The sequence below is a fragment of the Halichoerus grypus genome, chromosome 5 (genome assembly GCF_964656455.1).
Source record: "Halichoerus grypus chromosome 5, mHalGry1.hap1.1, whole genome shotgun sequence".
NCBI lineage: Eukaryota > Metazoa > Chordata > Mammalia > Carnivora > Phocidae > Halichoerus > Halichoerus grypus.
Window position 1 is genome coordinate 19,249,931 of NC_135716.1, and position 18,674 is coordinate 19,268,604.

The following is an 18,674-nucleotide window of genomic DNA, read 5'->3' on the forward strand; positions in this document are numbered from 1 at the left end:
TATGGTGGACTGGCTGGTGGTTTCATGACAGCCACAGAGGGAGTGTGAAGACACCACTTGCTATTCTCTTCCTCCAGGACCGGCTCTGGAAGATGCTAATGGGTAAAGGGGACGCCACTAGAAAATTTGGTGTGTTGGGGGGAGGCGTTGCGTATAATTTCAGGTCTGCATCTGGGGCTGAGGGATCTTGGCTCTCATTTTAACTAAATTTTCATGGGATTTGACCTGTACACCAAGCTCCAAACTCTCAAGTTCTCTGTAGTACAACTTGGTTTGTGTTTTAGTTGCTTATAATTGTCAGTCTATGGCTGAGAAGTCTTTTTACTATTTGAAAATTGGGATTACATTTAGATCTGTAGAATCTCGCTTTTGAAGAGACTTCAGAGGTCATCAACCCATTAGTGCTCGAAGTTTATTTATAATTTTAGCAATACTACCTTAGGATCTTAGGGTATATGATTTGCTAGTAACATAGCAACACAGTATATACATAAAAATGAATATACACCAATTTAATGTTTAAAAAATTCTGTACCACCTAGAGTCATCCCGCATACACTACTGGTCCAAGTATTACATTTGGGGAAATGCCGACCTTGTATGTGTTTCCACTGAACTCAGGCATCTCTTCCTGAGCATCCCTTACAGTTGTTCATTCTGCCTGAAATCAAAAGTTTTCCGCGATGGGGTGGGAGCTCCTTCTCTCCCAAGGCAGGTCCTTCCACTGCTGGGTGGTGGGAGTTGTTGCAAAGTTCTGATATTAGAGCCCAAACTTAGATCTGCCTTTCAGTCATGACCCTGTTCTACCCTAGAAAACACTGGAAGTCCGATCTCTTTTCCACATGAATGTCCTATAGAATAAAAAGACCTATCAAGGCTGGGGGCTATTAGGAAATAGAAAATGATCTGAAAATGGCTTTAAATAGGACACCTAAAATTCCTTCTTTTTATCTTTAAAGAACCAATTGGCCAAGACTGAAACTCTCCGTAATACCTAGTGGTGGAGAGTGATGGGAAAACCGGCATTTACTTACACAGCCATTGGTAGGTATACATTTGGCAATAATTTGGAGGGTAATCTGGCAATATCTATAAAAATTTTAAAATACATGTACATTTTGACTCTAAGAATTTATCCTAGAGATAAAAGTGCACAAAGACTAACATATATGAGGATCATGTTGGCAGCATTAGTTGCAACAAGAAGCTAAAAAGGTCAATAAGACCATCAATAGCTAAATAAATCCCAGCACACAGACGCACTAGTTCTGCGATGTTACCATGATCCATCTCTAAGTACTACTGTGGACAAAGTTCTTAAATGCAACTTCTGCAAAATGCAGATAAAAACACAGATACATAGATATGTATTCCACGTGTTGTTTAAAAAGTAGTTCCAGGAAGAGCAGCACCTGCCAGGGCATTTTGGAAATCTGGGCTAGCGTTGTTTTGCCACCACTATGCTGGGGGGTGGGGGCACACTTAGTATTTACTGAACAAGAGCCACAGCTGGTAGACTTCCTGCAATGGGAGGACAGTCCCCAAATCCAATGGGACCGTTTCCCACACAACTGTTTTGTCCTCTGAGTTGGTCGTGCAGGTGAAACCCATAATTATCTGAGCCTAGACCCTGACTACATTTTACATATGAAAACATTTTTTGACTGATTCAATACATTCTGAATTTTCTAGGTATACAACTACCACATATATGGAAGGAAGACTGTGTTTTTGGTTTCTTCGGGGCATTTTATAAAACATTTTATCAAAACAAGTCTCCCATAGCCAGTGTGTATATGGGACTCGAGTCGTCGAAACAGAACCGGACTACTTTTATATGTGCCTCATTCACACTGAATCTGAGTTATTTTATCTTTTAGTGTGGTTGTACCCCAGCATCTCCAAATTGAAGCACATATTATTTTATTATCACTATTTTCCTCTTCTAAAACTTCTTTACCTTACAGTTAGGAAATAGCAATTTTAAAGAATCCTGAGCGCACGTAGGCTGTTACTGCTGGCCACTGTCTGGTGTCCGAGACGCTCGGCTGCTGTCCCAACCTGAGGCTCCACCACAGCCGGCTCTGCTTGACCTGAGTGTTTCTGCCACTGAGGGCCAACCCACCGTTGCTCAGAAACACTGCCCCTCCAACCCCCGTGTCCACTGGGTACCACCACCAGGCGGCCAGGCTAAGGAGATGCATACTTGAATCTCTGGGTTTTGCCATCAATTCCAGATTTGGATGAAAAGCCACACACCGTAGGGCATAAGAACTGGTGTCCTGAGCAGCCACGAATGACCTGAGCAGTCTAGAACTATACAGGATTTAAGGCTTTGTGGGGCCCAACAGGAGATAATAGGAAGGAGCCAAGCGGGAAAATAACTCTCTTCTTCCTTCTTCTTGTGTACTTCCCTGAGACATAGTTTCAGCATACACCATGTATCCTGAGACACTCCCTGTGACTGAGAACACACCTACTGGGGGACTGGCTGTGTTTCTTTGGGCCTCAGGAAGCAGTGGCCAGTGAGTAATGGATCACCTGCTTTGCTTGCCTGCCGTCCCCACCTCTTCTCCCTTTTCTTCTTCACTCTCGGGGCCCTGGATTGGACATTCCACATACAGGGTCAGCACCTAGTCATACCCTACACAAAAAATCACTCCAAATGGATCACAGACCTAAATGTACAAGATAAAACTATAAAGTGAAAAGATAACCCACAGAACGGGAGAAAATATAAGTCATATATCTGATAAGGGACTAGAGTCCAGAATATATAAAGACCTCTGACAATTCAACAACAAAAAGACAAATAATCCAACTAAAAATGGTCAAAGGAATTGAGTGGACAGTTCTCCAAAGAAGATGTGTAAATGGCCAACAGGCACATGAAAAGATGCTCAACATTAGTAGTTATCCGGAAAATGCAAATCAAAACCACAATGAGATACCACGTCACACTTCATATCATTTGTCAAAAAGACAAATAATTACAAGTATTAGAAAGGATGTTGAGAATTTGGAACCCTAATACATTAATGGCCAGTGGAAATGTCAGATGGTACAGCTAGTTGCTTTGGAAAATGGTGAAAACAAAAAGTTTAAACATTGAGTTACCCTATAGTCCAGCAATTCTATTCCTGGGCATATACCCAAGAATAATGGAAAACCTATGTCCACACAAAACACTTGTACACAGATGTCCATAGCAGCATTATTCAGAATAGCCAAGAAGTGCAAACAGCCCAGATGTCCACTAGTTGATGATAAACAAAACACGGCTGAGTCACACAATGAAATATTTGGCTCTAAAACAGGATGAGCCGCTGCCACATGCCACAACACGGCTGAACCCTGAAAACCTCATGCTAAGAAAAAGAAGCCAGACACACAAGACCATGAATTGTACGACTCAACTTACATGAAATGTCCGGGGGAGGCAAATCTGTAGAGACATAAAGTAGATTACTGTTTGCCAGGGGCTGGGAGGAGGGAGAATATGAAACGACTGCTAGTAGATAATGGTATGTCTGTTTGGAGGGGATGAAAATGTTCTGGAAACAGCAGTGATGGTTGCACAACTTTGTGAGTGTACTAAACCCACTGCATTATCCATTTTACAGCGTGAGTTTTATGATGTGTGAATTACATCTCAAAAATATACGTTGTAGGCTTTTTATGTATCCAGTTCTAGTCTAGTCCCTTAGATGAAAGCCACACCCACAATTCTTTTTCAGGACAGGTTTCTCTTCCCTTTGGGTGTCAGCGTGCCTGTGGTCCAACGCCACCCCTGATTCTTAAAAGCCCTTCTGTCTAGCTGAGAGGGTCTACTTTGAAATCACTTAACTGTAAATATTTCTAAGGTCTTAATAAAGGATTACATAAACAACCTTAGGTTTGATCTGTTTCCTTTAGAAACTTTTGCCATTGGAGATGTTGGAAGTGAGAAACCATTTTATTTTCGGATTCAGAATGCCCTCAGCCCTCAGGATCTCCTCTAAATGCTGGAAAGCCACCCAGTTCCTTCTTTGGCTCATCTATCTTTTCCTGCATCTTACCGTATTCAGCTAAATTAGCAAACAAATGGCCCACTGTCACTTTTTTTTTTTTAACATTCTGCCTAGAAATAACCTGAAGAATCCATGAGCTCATTAAGTACAACTTCTTTTCCAGCTTCTGCAGGCAACAGTGTTGCCAAACGTACCATCTCTGCAGAACACAGCTCAGCTGGTTGGGCTCAGTGGCTCCCCTTTTCCCTCCTGCAAGGGCCCCCTTCTAAACTTCTCATTTTAAAGAGCCTGAGCTTTCAGCATTGTTCCCAGCACCGGTAAATAACGCCGGTCTGAGCCCAGCCTCTGCCCTCTTTCCCATTTCCCTTGGAAGGTCCCTGTGATGCTTCCCCTATGTAAAGGCAGAACAACTGCTCTGCGGGGTTCCTGGCGGGGAGCAGAGCTCCAAAGTAGGTGCGGCTGTACCCAGCCCAGCCCGCTCTTCTTCCGGGGGCTTAGCTTATACTAAATGCTATTTGCTGGAAGTTCCTGGCTCAAAACATCAAAAACTGACCTAAGTTTCTGGACTTTTTAGGTCTCTCCTTTGTGCCAACTTTCAGATTTATTTGAAATATCTTTAACCACTTTTTAGTCAGGAATTCAGGCCCATGAGGTAGACAATGTGGAGATGATGCTGGTAAGGCATCTAAAAGTTTAGGAACCAATTTCTCTGATCAGTTGAAATGACCTAAAAAGTTTTCCAAGTCACAATAACTGGTTCACTTTGGGGATGTAACTTGAACAAAACAAAATCTCCAAAACACAGATGGGAGTTACTGTGTTTTCTTGGCAAGGATACATCTGGTGTCCCTTGCCTCTCTCCACACAGCTTCACCTCCCACCCTTCACCACCCACTCACCTCCTAAGGCTCACTGGCCTCATGCAGCAAACAAAGCTGCAGCAAATGTACAGTGCTTTGGGAAACTGTATTTGATGACTCAAAATGTTGAGGGCAAAAATGGTTGGGTATCAGCAGTTTCATACAGTTCAACCTAATAAAACAGAATACACAAATTTAATCAAGTAGATTGGATCTAGGATTCCTCTACTACTAATTATCTGGGAATATGAACAAAGTGGAGACTTTGATAGGACAATGGTATTTTAAAAGGAAATAAACGCAGAGTGATTTTATTAATTAAGCAGCAGAGAACACTCTAGGACCCATGTTATACAGACGCAACTGCAAGCGTACAGTTTGGGCAGTTGTGATAAATGCGTATGCAGTGTAGCCACCATCACAAGAACGATATAGAACACTTATATCACCACAAAGTTTCCTTGTGCCACTTTCCAGTCACTCCAACATCTGGCCCCAGGAAACCATTTTTGCTTCCTGTGACTCTGTATTTCTCTTTTCTATAATTTCATATATCTGGCATTTTCTTCTCAGCATATTTTGAGAGTCATCCATGTGGCTGCCTATTTTAGTTTGTCCTCTTATATTGATAGGTAGTATTCCATTATATACATGTTCTATAATTTGTTTATCCATTCACTTTTTGATGTACCTTTGGGTTGTTTGCAGTTTGGTGCTATTGAGAACTAAGCTGGTGAGTGCAACTAATGAATCATTGAACACTACATCAAAAATTGATGATGTACTATATGTTGGCTAATTGAACTTAATAAAAATTAAAAAAAAAAAGAATTAAGCTGGTGAGGAGGAGCTAAGATGGTGGAGGAGTAGGGAGCCCTAAGTTTGCCTGGTGCCTCCACTACAGCTAGATAGTTATCAAATCATTCTGAACACCTGAGAAATCAGTCGGAGATCTGAGAAAAGAAAAGCTCTAATTCTACAAGTAGAAAAGCAACTATTTTTTGGAAGGTGGAGGTACAGAGACTTGAATCCGATGTGACATAGCCAAGGATACAGTGGAGGGGAGGGAGCCTGCTTAAGGAGGCTACCCTAAAGTATTATAACCAGTGGAGCAGAAAATCAGAACTTTTAGAAGTCTGCTGCAGTGGGGGACGTCCCTGGCTTAAAGGTGCTCAGGTGGCAAAGTGGGGCAGAATCCCAGGTGGGACAGCATTGTCTCAAGATCCCCGAGGTCTCAAGAACAGGGGTGCCTGAGTGTGGCAGAGTTCCCAGGCATAGGAGCAGGGAAGCCGGCTGAGAACAGCGAGTCTAGGCACCGGCATTCTGCTCTATGTTGCCATAAACCATGAACGGCTCCACAGTAGGGAGACTGCTCTCCTGGCAGGGGCCCAGCAAGAGGCAGAAGCACCGGGAGACCTCCCTCTCCCCCTCCCTCTCCCCCGGGGGGAACAGCATGGGTGCCTGCCATAGGAGTCCACAAACTTTGGAGTTTTGAAACTCAGTTGCAAAACTCTGAGTTATAGCCTGGGTGAACACAGAGTTCTGACCGAAACTAGGGAGACAAGAGCGATTGACTGCTTTTCTGTGAGGAAGTGTGGGGAGCATGAACTTTCAGTTCTGGGGCTAAACAGCTGGGCGCCTCCATATTCATCCCGCCCCTCAGCACTGAAAGCCTTCAGGGAGCAAAACAGCGCCACCTAGTGGAGTCCAGAGCTGGTTACACTGATCCCTGCCTCCCTACACACTGGAGGTGCATTTGCACTAGGGCAAGTCCACCAACAGTCGTCCTCCGGAGGACCAGCAAGGACAGCTGGCTCTCACCGAGTTTACTGATTGTAGAGGGCTGCAAAGCTTCAGGTCCTGGGGAAAACAGGAGATAGCATTCTTTGTACTTTTATTCTTTGGTCTTTCAGTATTATTTTTTTCAGTTATTTTCTTATTTTTTAAATTCATTTTTATTATTTTTTAATTTTAATTTTTATGTTATATATATTTTCCCATCATTGCATTACTACTACATGTTATTTTTATTTTATTATATATACATTATTATATATTAACATTATTGTATAATTATATATTATAATATATAATAATATATATCAACTTATTAAATATATACTATATATATAAGTTTCTCTTTCTTTCTTATTTTGAGATCTAGTTTCTTTTAACAAGCAGACCAAAACACACCCAAGATTTAGTTTTTTGTTTTGTTTCTTCTGGTTTGTTTTTTTGTTGTTGTTGTTGTTGTTAGTTTTTGTCTTTTCTCTCTCTTTCTTTTTTTCTTTTCTGGACATAATGACAAGACAGAGAAACTCACCCCAAAAGAAAGAACAGGAGGTAGTACTCACTGCCAGGGATATAATCAACACAGATATAAGTAAGATGTCAGAACTAGAATTTAAAACAATGATTATAAAGATACTAGCTGGGCTTTAAAAAGCAGAGAAGACACTAGACAACCCCTTACTATAGAAATAAAAGAACTAAAATCTAGTCAGACCTAAATTAAAAATGCTATTACTGACATGTAGTCCCAAGTAAAGGCTATAATAAAACAAGGATGAATGAAGCAGAAGAGAGAAAGAAAACTATTAGATCATTAAAGGTGACTGAGAGAACGCAGCAATTCCATAAAGTGAAATAATATCCATCTAATAGGGGTCCCAAAAGATGAGCAGGAGAAAGGGGCAGAAGGCTTACTTAAACAATTTATAGCTCAGAACTTCCCTAATTTGGGGAAGGAAACAGGCATTCAAGTCCAGGAGGCACAGAGAACCCCCCCCAAAATCAATAAAAATAGGTAAACACCTTGACATGTAATAGTGAATCTTGCAAATTTCAAAGATAAAGACAAAATCCTGAAAACAGCTTGGGACAAGAGGTCCTTAAGCTATAAGGGCAGACACATAAGGCTGGCAGCAGACCTGTCCACAGAGACCTGGCAGATCAGAAAGGACTGGCATGATATATTCAACGTGCTAACTGGGAAAAATATGCAGCCAAGAATACTTTATCCAGCAAGGCTGTCATTCAGAATAGAAGAAGAGTAAAGAGTTTTTAGGACAAAGAAAAACTAAAGGAATTTGTGAACATTAAACCAACCTTGAAAGAAATATTAAAGGGTATCCTTTGAGTGGAGAGACAGCCCAAAAGTAACAACGACGAGAAAGGAACAAAGACAATCTACAGGTACAGTGACTTTACAGGCAATTCAAAGGCACTAAATTCGTATCTATCAATACTTACTCTGAATGTAAATGGACTAAATGCTCCAAACAAAAGGCACAGGGTATCAGAATGGATAAAAAAACAAGACCCATCGATATGCTGCTTACAAAAGAGACTCATTTTAGACCTAAAGACGCCTCCAGATTGAAAGTGAGGGGGTGGAGAACCATTTATCATGCTAATGTACATCAAAAGAAAGCTGGAATAGCCATTCTTGTCTCAGACAAACTAGATTTTAAACCAAAGACTATAACAATGCAATCCCTATCAAAATAACACCAGCATTTTTCACAGAGCTGGAACAAACAATCATAAAATTTGTATGGAACCAGAAAAGACCCCGAATAGCCAGAGGAATGTTGAAAAAGAAAAACAAAGCTGGTGGCATCACAATTCCAGACTTCAAGCTCTATTACAAAGCTGTCATCATCAAGACAGTATGGTACTGGCACAAAAACAGACATATAGATCAATGGAACAGAATAGAGAGCCCAGAAATCGACCCTCAACTCTATGGTCAACTAATATTCGACAAAGCAGGAAAGAATGTCCAATGGAAAAAAGACAGTCTCTTCCACAAATGGTATTGGGAAAATTGGACAGCCACATTCAGAAGAATGAAACTGGATGACTTTCTTACACCATACAGAAAAGTAAACTCAAAATGGATGAAAGACCTAAATGTGAGACAGGAAGAATGCAGGCAGCAACCTGTTTGACCTCAGCTGCAACAACTTCTTGCTAGACACAACTGCAAAGGCAAGGGAAACAAAAGCAAAAATGAACTATTGGGACTTCACCAGGATAAAAAGGTTTTGCACAGCAAAGGAAACAGCTGATAAAACTAAATGGCAACCTACAGAATGAGAGAAGATATCTGCAAATGACTTATCAGATAAAGGACTAGTGTCCAAAATCTATAAAGAACTTATCAAACTCAACACCCCAAAAACAAATAATCCAATCAAGAAATGGGCAAAAGACATGAACAGACATTTTTCCCAAGAAGATACACAAATGGCCAATAGACACATGAAAAAATGCTCAACATCACTTGGCATCAGGGAAATCCAAATCAAAACCACAATGAGATACCACCTCACAGTAGTCAGAATGGCTTACTAGTAAGTCAGGAAATAACAGGTCTTGGCGAGGATGCAGAGAAAGGGGAACCCTCTTACACTGTTGGTGGGAATGCAAACTGGTGCAGCCACTGTGGAAAACAGTATGGAGGTTCCTCAAAAAGCTAAAAATAGAGCTACCCTATGACCCAGCAATTACACTAAGTATTTATCCGAAGGATATAGACATAGTGATTCAAAGTGGCATATGCACCCCAATGTTTATAGCAGCAATGTCCACAATAGCCAAAATATGGGAAGAGCCCAGATGTCCACTGACAGATGAATGGATAAAGAAGATGTGGTATATGTATACAATGGAATATTACTTAGCCATCAAAAAGCATGAAATCTTGCCATTTGCAAGGACTTGGATGGAACTAGAGGGTATTATGCTAAGCAAAACAAGTCAGTCAGAGAAAAATACATCATTTCACTCATATGTGGAATTTAAGAAACAAAACAGATGAACATAGGGCAAAGGAAGGAAAAATAAAATAAGATGAAAACAGGCAGGCAAACCGTAAGAGACTCTTAACTATAGGAAACAAACAGGGTTGCTGGAGGGGAGGTGGGTAGGGGGATGGGGTAATTGGGTGATGGGCATTAAGTAGGGTACTTGATGTAATGAGCACTGGGTGTTATATGCAACTAATAAACACTAAATTCTACTCCTGAAACTAATAATATAGTGTATGTTAACTAAATTGAATTTAAATAACAAATTTAAAAAAAATTAAGCTGGTATGAGTATTTAGGTTCAAGTTTTTGTATGATATAGGTTTTAATTTACCTTGGGTAAACAGGGGAATGGCTGAGTCATATGCTAAGTGTTAAGTTGAATTTTATAAGAAAGTCAAATATTTTCCAAAATATTATAGCATTTTCCTTTCCCATCAGCAAGGCATGAGATTTCCACATAGTCACCATGGTATCATCAGTTTTAAAATTGTATCCATTCTAGTGGGTGTTTAGTGGCATCTCATTATGGTTTTAATTTGCCTTCCCTTGATGATTAATGATACTGAACATCTTTTCATGTGTTTATTGCCATTCCTGTATCTTCTTTTGTGAAATGTTTTTTCAACTCCTTGCCTATTAAAAAAAAAACCCTTAGGTAATGTCTTATTATTAAACTGTAAAGGTTCTTTATATATTCTAAATAAAATACTCATCATCACTATTTTCAGTCATCAAAAAAAGGAAACAGGGACTCTGCTGGTCTGTGTCCAAACTCATTTCTCAGAAGGGCAATTTGGAAATATTACCATCAATCTTAAGACCCATGAATTCCACTCCTAAAAAGTTATACTAAGGAAATAACTAGTGATGTATTAAGAAGATTCATTATAGTTTTATTTATAATAGGGAAAAAGTGAGCCTATATGTCCAATAAAGAGGATTTGTTAAACAAACTGTGGTTCCCTCGTATTATGCAGTAATTAAAATGATACATGATATAAAATTCATGATACATTTTTAAGTGAAAAGCAGGCTATAAATTAATACACATATGCGTATGAGCACACATACACACATATGGATGACCCCCACTTTAAAAATATTCTAAAAATAATTACATATTTTTTTTTACTTTTTTTTTATTATGTTATGTTAATCACCATACATTACATCATTAGTTTTTGATGTAGTGTTCCATGATTCATTGTTTGCATATAACACCCAGTGCTCCATGCAGAACATGCCCTCTTTAATACCCATCACCAGGCTAACCCATCCCCCCATACCCCTCCCCTCTAGAACCCTCAGTTTGTTTCTCAGAGTCCATAGTCTCTCATGGTTCGTCTCCCCCTCCAATTTCCCCTCCTTCATTTTTCCCTTCCTGCTATCTTCTTTTCTTTTTTTTAACATATAATGTATTATTTGTTTCAGAGGTACAGATCTGCGATTCAACAGTCTTACCCAATTCACAGTGCTCACCATAGCACATACCCTCCCCAATGTCTATCACCCAGCCACCCCATCCCTCCCAACCCCCACCACTCCAGCAACCCTCAGTTTGTTTCCTGAGATTAAGAATTGGAGGGTATTATGCTGAGCAAAATAAGTCAATCAGAGAAAGACATGTATCATATGATCTCACTGATATGAGGAATATATATATATTTTTAAAATATCAACAGTGGTGGGGCGCCTGGGTGGCTCAGTCGGTTAAGCGTCTGCCTTCGGCTCAGATCCTGATCTCAAGGATCCTGGGATCCAGCCTGAGTCGGACTCCCTGCTCAGTGGGGAGCCTGCTTCTCCCTCTCCTTCTTTCCTCCCCCCAGCTCATGCTTGCTCTCTCTCTCTCTAATAAATAAATAAAATCTTTAAAAAATATATTAACAGTGGTCACATATAGATAGTGAGGCAATGTTGGAATTTTTTTTTTTAACTCTGTTTTGTATTTTCTGCACATCCCAGATTTTATACCATGGGAAAGGTGGGCAGTCTCTACTTAGTCATTTTTACTCTATCTTATTTTTACAATTTCTGCCCTTTCTTCGTTTTTAATCCCAAATAAACGTTGATAGCTTCAACAGCAGTGGCTCTGGGGCAGGGCTAAGGGAAGACGGCTACCTGTATGAATTTTTTTACCAATATTTTCTAAACCAGGAATCGTCCGATTAAGTATGCTGTTGGGTTACATGAGAAAAGCCACTGGCAATACCTTACTGGAAATTCAGTAATTTAAACAGGTCTGCCAACAAAGACATTTACCAAGAAGAAAAGAAGTAACATTTTCAATTTATTGGAAATTATTAAATAACAAAGAGTAAAAATTCAAAAACATATATAAAACTATTAACCTTAAAAATTAAAATATAGTGAAACTATAAAATAAGTATACAATTAAAGAACACATTAACTGAGCATCCTCAAGACTATATAAATATTGGATATTTATGAAATTCTTTAGAGATGTAATATCTATTCTTTTAATAAAGTTTGAAATTTGTTTATAATTTTCAAACTAAGGAAGTAGCAAATAATAGCTCTGCCCAATTTATGATTGTCCAAAGAGAAAGATTCTGTGTTATTTCTTGCTTGTCTTTTCTAATACCCATTCAATCACCTAGAAGGAGAAAAAATATGATTATGGTTTATTTCTACTGAAAACACAAGGGATAGAAAAAGATACACTTAAAACTTTAAAACAGTATGGTAGAAAATTTAAAATAGAAAGTTATATGTCAAAATCTTAAAACACATTTTATCTTCAAAACACATTTTATTTTCTAACTGAAGAAAATAAAACTGAAGCTGGATTTCTACTGCAGAGTACAATAACTGTCCTCACTGAACACAATAAAGATTCTGCTCTGTTTTCTCACCTTTTTTCCCAATTGTTTTCAAAGGGTCACTAGAAAGAAATTAAACCAAACTTTGAAAACAACTATTCAAAATGGATTAATTTTTCCAGCTCTCTGGATTATTTAAAAGAAGTTTTTCTTTCTTAACATCATCTTTAGAAACCCTTTTGTTAACAGCAGTCTATTAAGTACTCCTAAATGCTCTGTTTGCGTTAGTCTATTATTAAGTATTTTAAAGAGAGTTCTTACACAGCAAAAATGACAGCATCGTAGCTACCCTGAAATAAAATAGCAAGTTAATTGAATGTAGTTTCTTAGGAGAAAGTTATTTACCTGTACAGCATTATTGTTTGCTGCTTTCTTCATTTCTTCAAATAGACCCCTTGAAGTTTTAAGATCCTAAAAATAACAAAATAAAGCGTTTCACAAGTTGTACATTAAATTACAGAGAACAAGTCATTATTAAATAAACTTGACATTATCCTAAATCATTCTACAAGTATCAATGTGACACAGGAAATACTACCAAAAAAAAAAAAAAAAAATCAAAGTATTATAATTTAGCTTTATCCCCAAATATCAAGATACTCTAACAACAAAACACACATACATAAATTTCTGTCATTCCTTTTTTTTTTTTTTAAGATTTTATTTATTTGAAAGAGAGAGAGCACAAGCAGGGGGGGTGGCAGAGGGAGAGGGAGAAGCAGATCCCAGGACCCCAGAATCATGACCTGAGCCAAAGGCAGAGCTTAACTGACTGAGCCACCTAGGTGCCCCAAACTTCTGTGATTCTAACCTCATATTCCCAGCAGCACTAACCAAATCTAAGCCCCATTCTTGATTATGAGTATCCATGAATGCTTTGGTACACAAGAAATGAATATACAGCATTTATATTTATTTTTCAGATAAAATATCTTTTCTCTCTCTTCTTTTTGGTTATTTTACTCCATAACAAAGAGGGAATGACATAGGAAAGGAAACTGAAATCTCTGACTTTTAAAAAATATGATTATATCAAATTAGATTACAAAGTAAATTAAAAAAAAATCTAATTGTATTTAAAAAAAGCAGTCCTCTGCTGTCCCTCTGAGTTAGACTTCCCAGAGGAGAAAAAACCACTTTCAGTTTTTTCAGCTGTTTCCCTTATTTATATCTTCATGTTTCTAAATAATACGCTTATGCTGCTACTTTTTGATTTAGCAATTTTAGACAAATGATTTAGACAAATTTAGACAATGATTTAGACAATGTAACAACCAGTTACAAAGGTAGTGGATTCGGGTCTCTGAATCCGGCCACCTCCCCCTTCTTCCTCTCAGTAACTGTTGCACCAGTTTTGATCAGTAGTCAGTGTCTGCATTATTATTTTTTTTTTTTAAAGATTTTATTTATTTATTTGACAGAGAGAGAGAGGGAACACAAGCAGGGGGAGCAGCAGAGGGAGAGGGAGAAGGAGAAGCAGGCTTCCCGCAGAGCAAGGAGCCCGATGCGGGGCTCGATCCCAGGACCCCGGGATCATGACCTGAGCCGAAGGCAGACGCTTAACTGACTGAGCCACCCAGGCGCCCCGAGTGTCTGCATTATTATACCTATGTACATACAGTTCAGTCCTGAGCTAAGTAATGTTATTATAATTATCTTCTCACATTTCGTTTAACCTGTAGTTAAATCATATTTGCTTAGTTTGCCATGTATGTAATTCTGAGTCCCCCCTGCCAAATGCTGCAATCGATTGATTAAATGTACAAATACCAAAGTTGTTTCAAATACTCAAATACACTGGGTAACCTCTCGGTTCAGTTTTTCAAAAAATCTGATTTTCATTATTATTCTTATTTTTTCCCCTGGCGATCTTTCTCCACAGCCTGCTCTGATTTAGTCTAACTGCTCCCTGGGTTAGTTCTTATTTCTTGACTCAGTCCCCGTTCTGCTGAACTTCATCCTCTTGCAGTTGCTTCCAAAGGGTATACAAATGACAGATTTTTTTAGACCTTCACTATCTGAAATATCTCTACCGAATCCCCACACCTGATTGAATTTGTGACCAGGTATAACATACTAGGTAAATCCGTTTCCCTCAGATTGGAAGATACTTTTCTACTGTCTTCTAGCATACAACATTACTTAATGTGGAGAAGTCTAATGCCATTCTGATTCTCAGTTCTTTATATGCAAACTTTCTTTCTGGGAAGCTTTTAAGAAGTGTTCTCTCTATTCCAGGAGGTATGGAATTCCACAATGAGGTAGCTTGTTGTAGAACTGTCATTCACTGGGATGGACAAGCTGTGTGCCCTTTTAATCACGGCACTTGTGTTCTTCAGTTCTGGAAAACTTTGTTAGATTTTTGATAGTTTGCTCTCCTTTATTCTCTATTTTTAAAACTTCTATCATTAGCATATTGGATCTTCTGGATTTAGTCCTCCCATTTTCTGATCCTATGTTTCATGTTTTTGTCATCTAATTTCTGGTAACTTTCTTTTTTTTTTTTTTTTTTAAGATTTTATTTATTTATTTGAGAGAGAGAGAGAGCACAAGAGGGGGGAGCGGGAGAGGGAGAAGCAGACTCCCTGCTGAGCAGGGAGCCCGATGCGGGACTCGATCCCGGGACTCCAGGATCATGACCTGAGCCGAAGGCAGTTGCTTAACCAACTGAGCCACCCAGGCGCCCTCTGGTAACTTTCTTAATCTCAACTATTCAGCCTCTCTATTGGATTGATTTTATCGTATTTTTAATTTCAAGGAGCTTTCATATTCTCTACAGTTTCTGGAAACAGCATCCTGTTCCAGCTTTATGGATGCGATTATCTTTTTTCTGAGAGAATTATAGTTTTTATGAAGTCTTCTATAGCTTTCTGCCCCTTAAGAGTTCCCTTCATTCCTTTATGTTTTGGCATCTCTTTTTTGGAAAAGTCTCAAAAGTCTGCTAATCCTTGGCAGTCCAATCATATATAAAAATGAGATATAAATCTTAGTGGAAGCTCTGTCTGGTGGCTTTACAAGGCAGGGTTATTAGGAGGCCAGTTGGTTTTTCCCTTGTGGCCTTTAATTCTTTTTTCTCCAGAGACTATTTCCTGCACTGTCACAGAGGTGGGGGAAGAGAAGTATGTGCAGTATACCTCGTGGTCACCCCTGTGGGAGAAGGACTTGTAGGGGAAGTTGAGGGATCCCCAGTTCACTTTGTAGATCTTTATTCAATTCCCCTATCTTCCACCTGACACCACACCCCTGCTTTCTCTGATACCCGGTATCTTCAAATCCTAAGCACCTCAGAGAGTGTGTCCCTTGAAGTGGTTTGATTCTCACTGGCTCTCCAATGGGCAGGCATTTAGGTTCGAACTTCTTTAACTCTGTGATACCACACTTCTGTGGGCTTTGTCTTGTTCAACAAGAGACTAAACATTTTCTTCTCTCTTCTTTTCTTTGTTTTTGTACTTTAATACCATCTTTCTTGAGAGATTTTAAAAAGAAGGTGAATTGAATGCATGTGGTCAATTTGTAGTTTTAACCAGGAGCCCACACACAAAACTGTGATTGAGTCAAAAACTCTTCACTGGAGATAATCTAACACCATCTAAGTTTTATAGACACATCATCTGAATGGCTCATCTGTCCAGTGTGTCATAACTAGCTGATAATGGAACCAAAATTAGAAATGGGGTATTCTGATACCCATTCCAGTTGTCTTTTTACTGTATACTAAAATTACTAACTAAACATGTTTTGAGGGGTGCATGGGTGGCTCAGATGGTTGGACATCTGCCGTCGGCTCAGGTCATGATCTCCAGGTCCTGGGATGCAGCCCCATGTCGGGCTCCCAGCTCAGTGGGGAGTCTGCATCTCCCTCTTCCTCTGCCTCTCCCCCTGCTTATGCTCTCTGTTTCTCTCTCAAGTGAATACATTTAAAAAAGCTTTAAAAAAATAAAATAAACATGTTTTGAAGCTTATTATCAATTTTAGTCAAAGACTAGTCAGGGAAATACTGAGGATACCAGTTAAAATGTAGTTTTCTACATATGAAGACAAAAATCAAACAAGTCAGATATAAAATATTTTGGCTCCAATTTTTCTATCTCCACTTCAAAAAATATCTGGCAACAAGTTATAAGTTATCACTGTAAAAAATACTCACTAAATATTACTTTATGTCAAAGAGGATCATCAGAACATGACTTCAATTTTGCTGTTAGTAGAGAAGACACCGTACCTTCAGATAGAACTTGGAGATCTCAAAGAGACGTTGGCTGCATGCCGTGAAACATCCATGGGCCTCAGTAATGCTGTGTTTCTTCAGGGTTTCCGTAACTACCTCTTTCAGTATCTTGAATAGAACATAACATATGACTAATATTTCTTGAAAAAGGTACAAACGTATTATTTTATCTTTAGAATTCAGTTCTGTGAATTGCATAATCATGTAACTATGTGAAAGACAGATAAGTTCATTAAGATAAAACAACTGGTAAAAAAAAGAGATCTGGAACATTTACATGGTCATACATGTCATCAGATAATTTGTTAGGAAGAAATGACTGGAATATCTTTTTTTTTTTTAAGATTTTATTTATTTATCTGACAGAGAGAGAGACACAGTGAGAGAGGGAACACAAGCAGGGGGAGTGGGAGAGAGAGAAGCAGGCTTCCCGCTGAGCAGGGAGCCCGACGCGGGGCTCGATCCCAGGACCCTGGGATCATGACCTGAGCCGAAGGCAGGCGCTTAATAACTGAGCCACCAGGCGCCCCATGACTGGAATATATTTAAGAGGAATTCAAATCATGAGTTCTGAATCAAAATCTGGGTGTAAAAGCTACACACATTAGGGATAGACAAGGGGATGTATTTATTTTTTATTACGGAAAATTTCGAACACTGAAAAGTAGAGAGAACATTTTATAACAAATCCTTATCTTGATAGATCAACCAGTTTCAATGAGGATCAATTTGTGGCTAATTTTGTTTCATTTATAGCTCTGCCCACTTACCCATTATCTTTCTTACATTGGATTGTTTTAAAGTACATTATAGATACCATTTCATTTCACTCATAAAATTTTAGACATACATTTTAAATGAACCAAATAAAGGAATTTCTTCTCATGTAGAACTAAGAGACAGGAAATAAATCTTTACCCGTGTGTGTTTCTGTGATCTTGATTCCTTAATTTGCCTTGATGTTTTTGATCCATGCACACTTTTTTGACCTGAACTGGCCTTTGTAGTGACTTTTGGAGTTTCATAGCTTAGAACTGGAACTGATGGACAAGTCACAGATAATGATCGCTCTGCTCGGGGTTTTCTGGATGTCACTGCATGATGATGATGACTAGTATTGCCACTTGTTTGAGAAAGAAGAGAATCTGAACTTTCAGACTTCACAAGTCTATTGTGGAGAAATACATCAAAAACACAGATTAAGTGAATCAACAACGAGGTCCATTTTTCTGTCCCAAATGTGACAACCAGATCCACTGAAACATAAACCCATGAAAAGCAAACAAAATTTCTTGCTACTCCTGCTTTAAATAAGTAATGTGACATCATACTATAAAGTTGCTCTCTTAGGTCTTCAAATGAGTGACTAAAACATACAAAGCAAGGAATAACTAGATTTCAGCTAATTAGGAAAAGCAACAAGCAGTTATCACTGTCGCCCTCCCCATCAATTTATAATTTCTCACATAAATCAGCTCTGGCACTCTAGGTGGTGAAATCTGTAAATTTCATAATCATCTGTTAAGTACTTATACTTTTCTATGAAGATAATTTTGACAAAGACATCACAACCTATACTTATTGTACCCATGCAATTACCTGGGCAAAATAAATACGTGCTAAATACAAATAAAACTACAAAATGGGCTCACGTTTCAATCTTTCGAAAATGTTTAAATTTCCTTTTACAAGATAGGGTCTCATATCCTTCAATTCTGCTAACCCACAGGCCACAGTGTACTTTCTTTTCTGGAACACATGTCTTTTTATTAGTCGCAAGTCACAAATAAGAAATATTGTTACAAAATACAGTATCGGAAATGTTAACGGATTTGCTTTTTAGCTTTATCACATTTAAAAAGTACCATGAATTTGTAAAGTCCCCATAAAAATAATTTAGTTATTCCATACCAGGGAAA

At 38.7% G+C, this 18,674-nt stretch overlaps 1 protein-coding gene across 1 annotated transcript in view; it reads right to left on the minus strand.

Annotated features, from left to right (window-relative positions):
* Positions 1-12,051: 12,051 nt before the first annotated feature.
* The window catches only part of MTBP (MDM2 binding protein), a 71,370-nt gene continuing 64,747 nt past the window's right edge, over positions 12,052-18,674 (minus strand). Inside the window, exons 19-22 of the mRNA XM_036068663.2 lie at positions 17,674-17,923; positions 16,750-16,863; positions 12,873-12,938; positions 12,052-12,301 (exon numbers count right to left, since the gene is read on the minus strand). Coding sequence (XP_035924556.1) covers positions 12,263-12,301; positions 12,873-12,938; positions 16,750-16,863; positions 17,674-17,923 — 469 coding nt within the window. The 3' untranslated portion in view covers positions 12,052-12,262. The remainder of the gene's footprint in view (positions 12,302-12,872; positions 12,939-16,749; positions 16,864-17,673; positions 17,924-18,674) is intronic.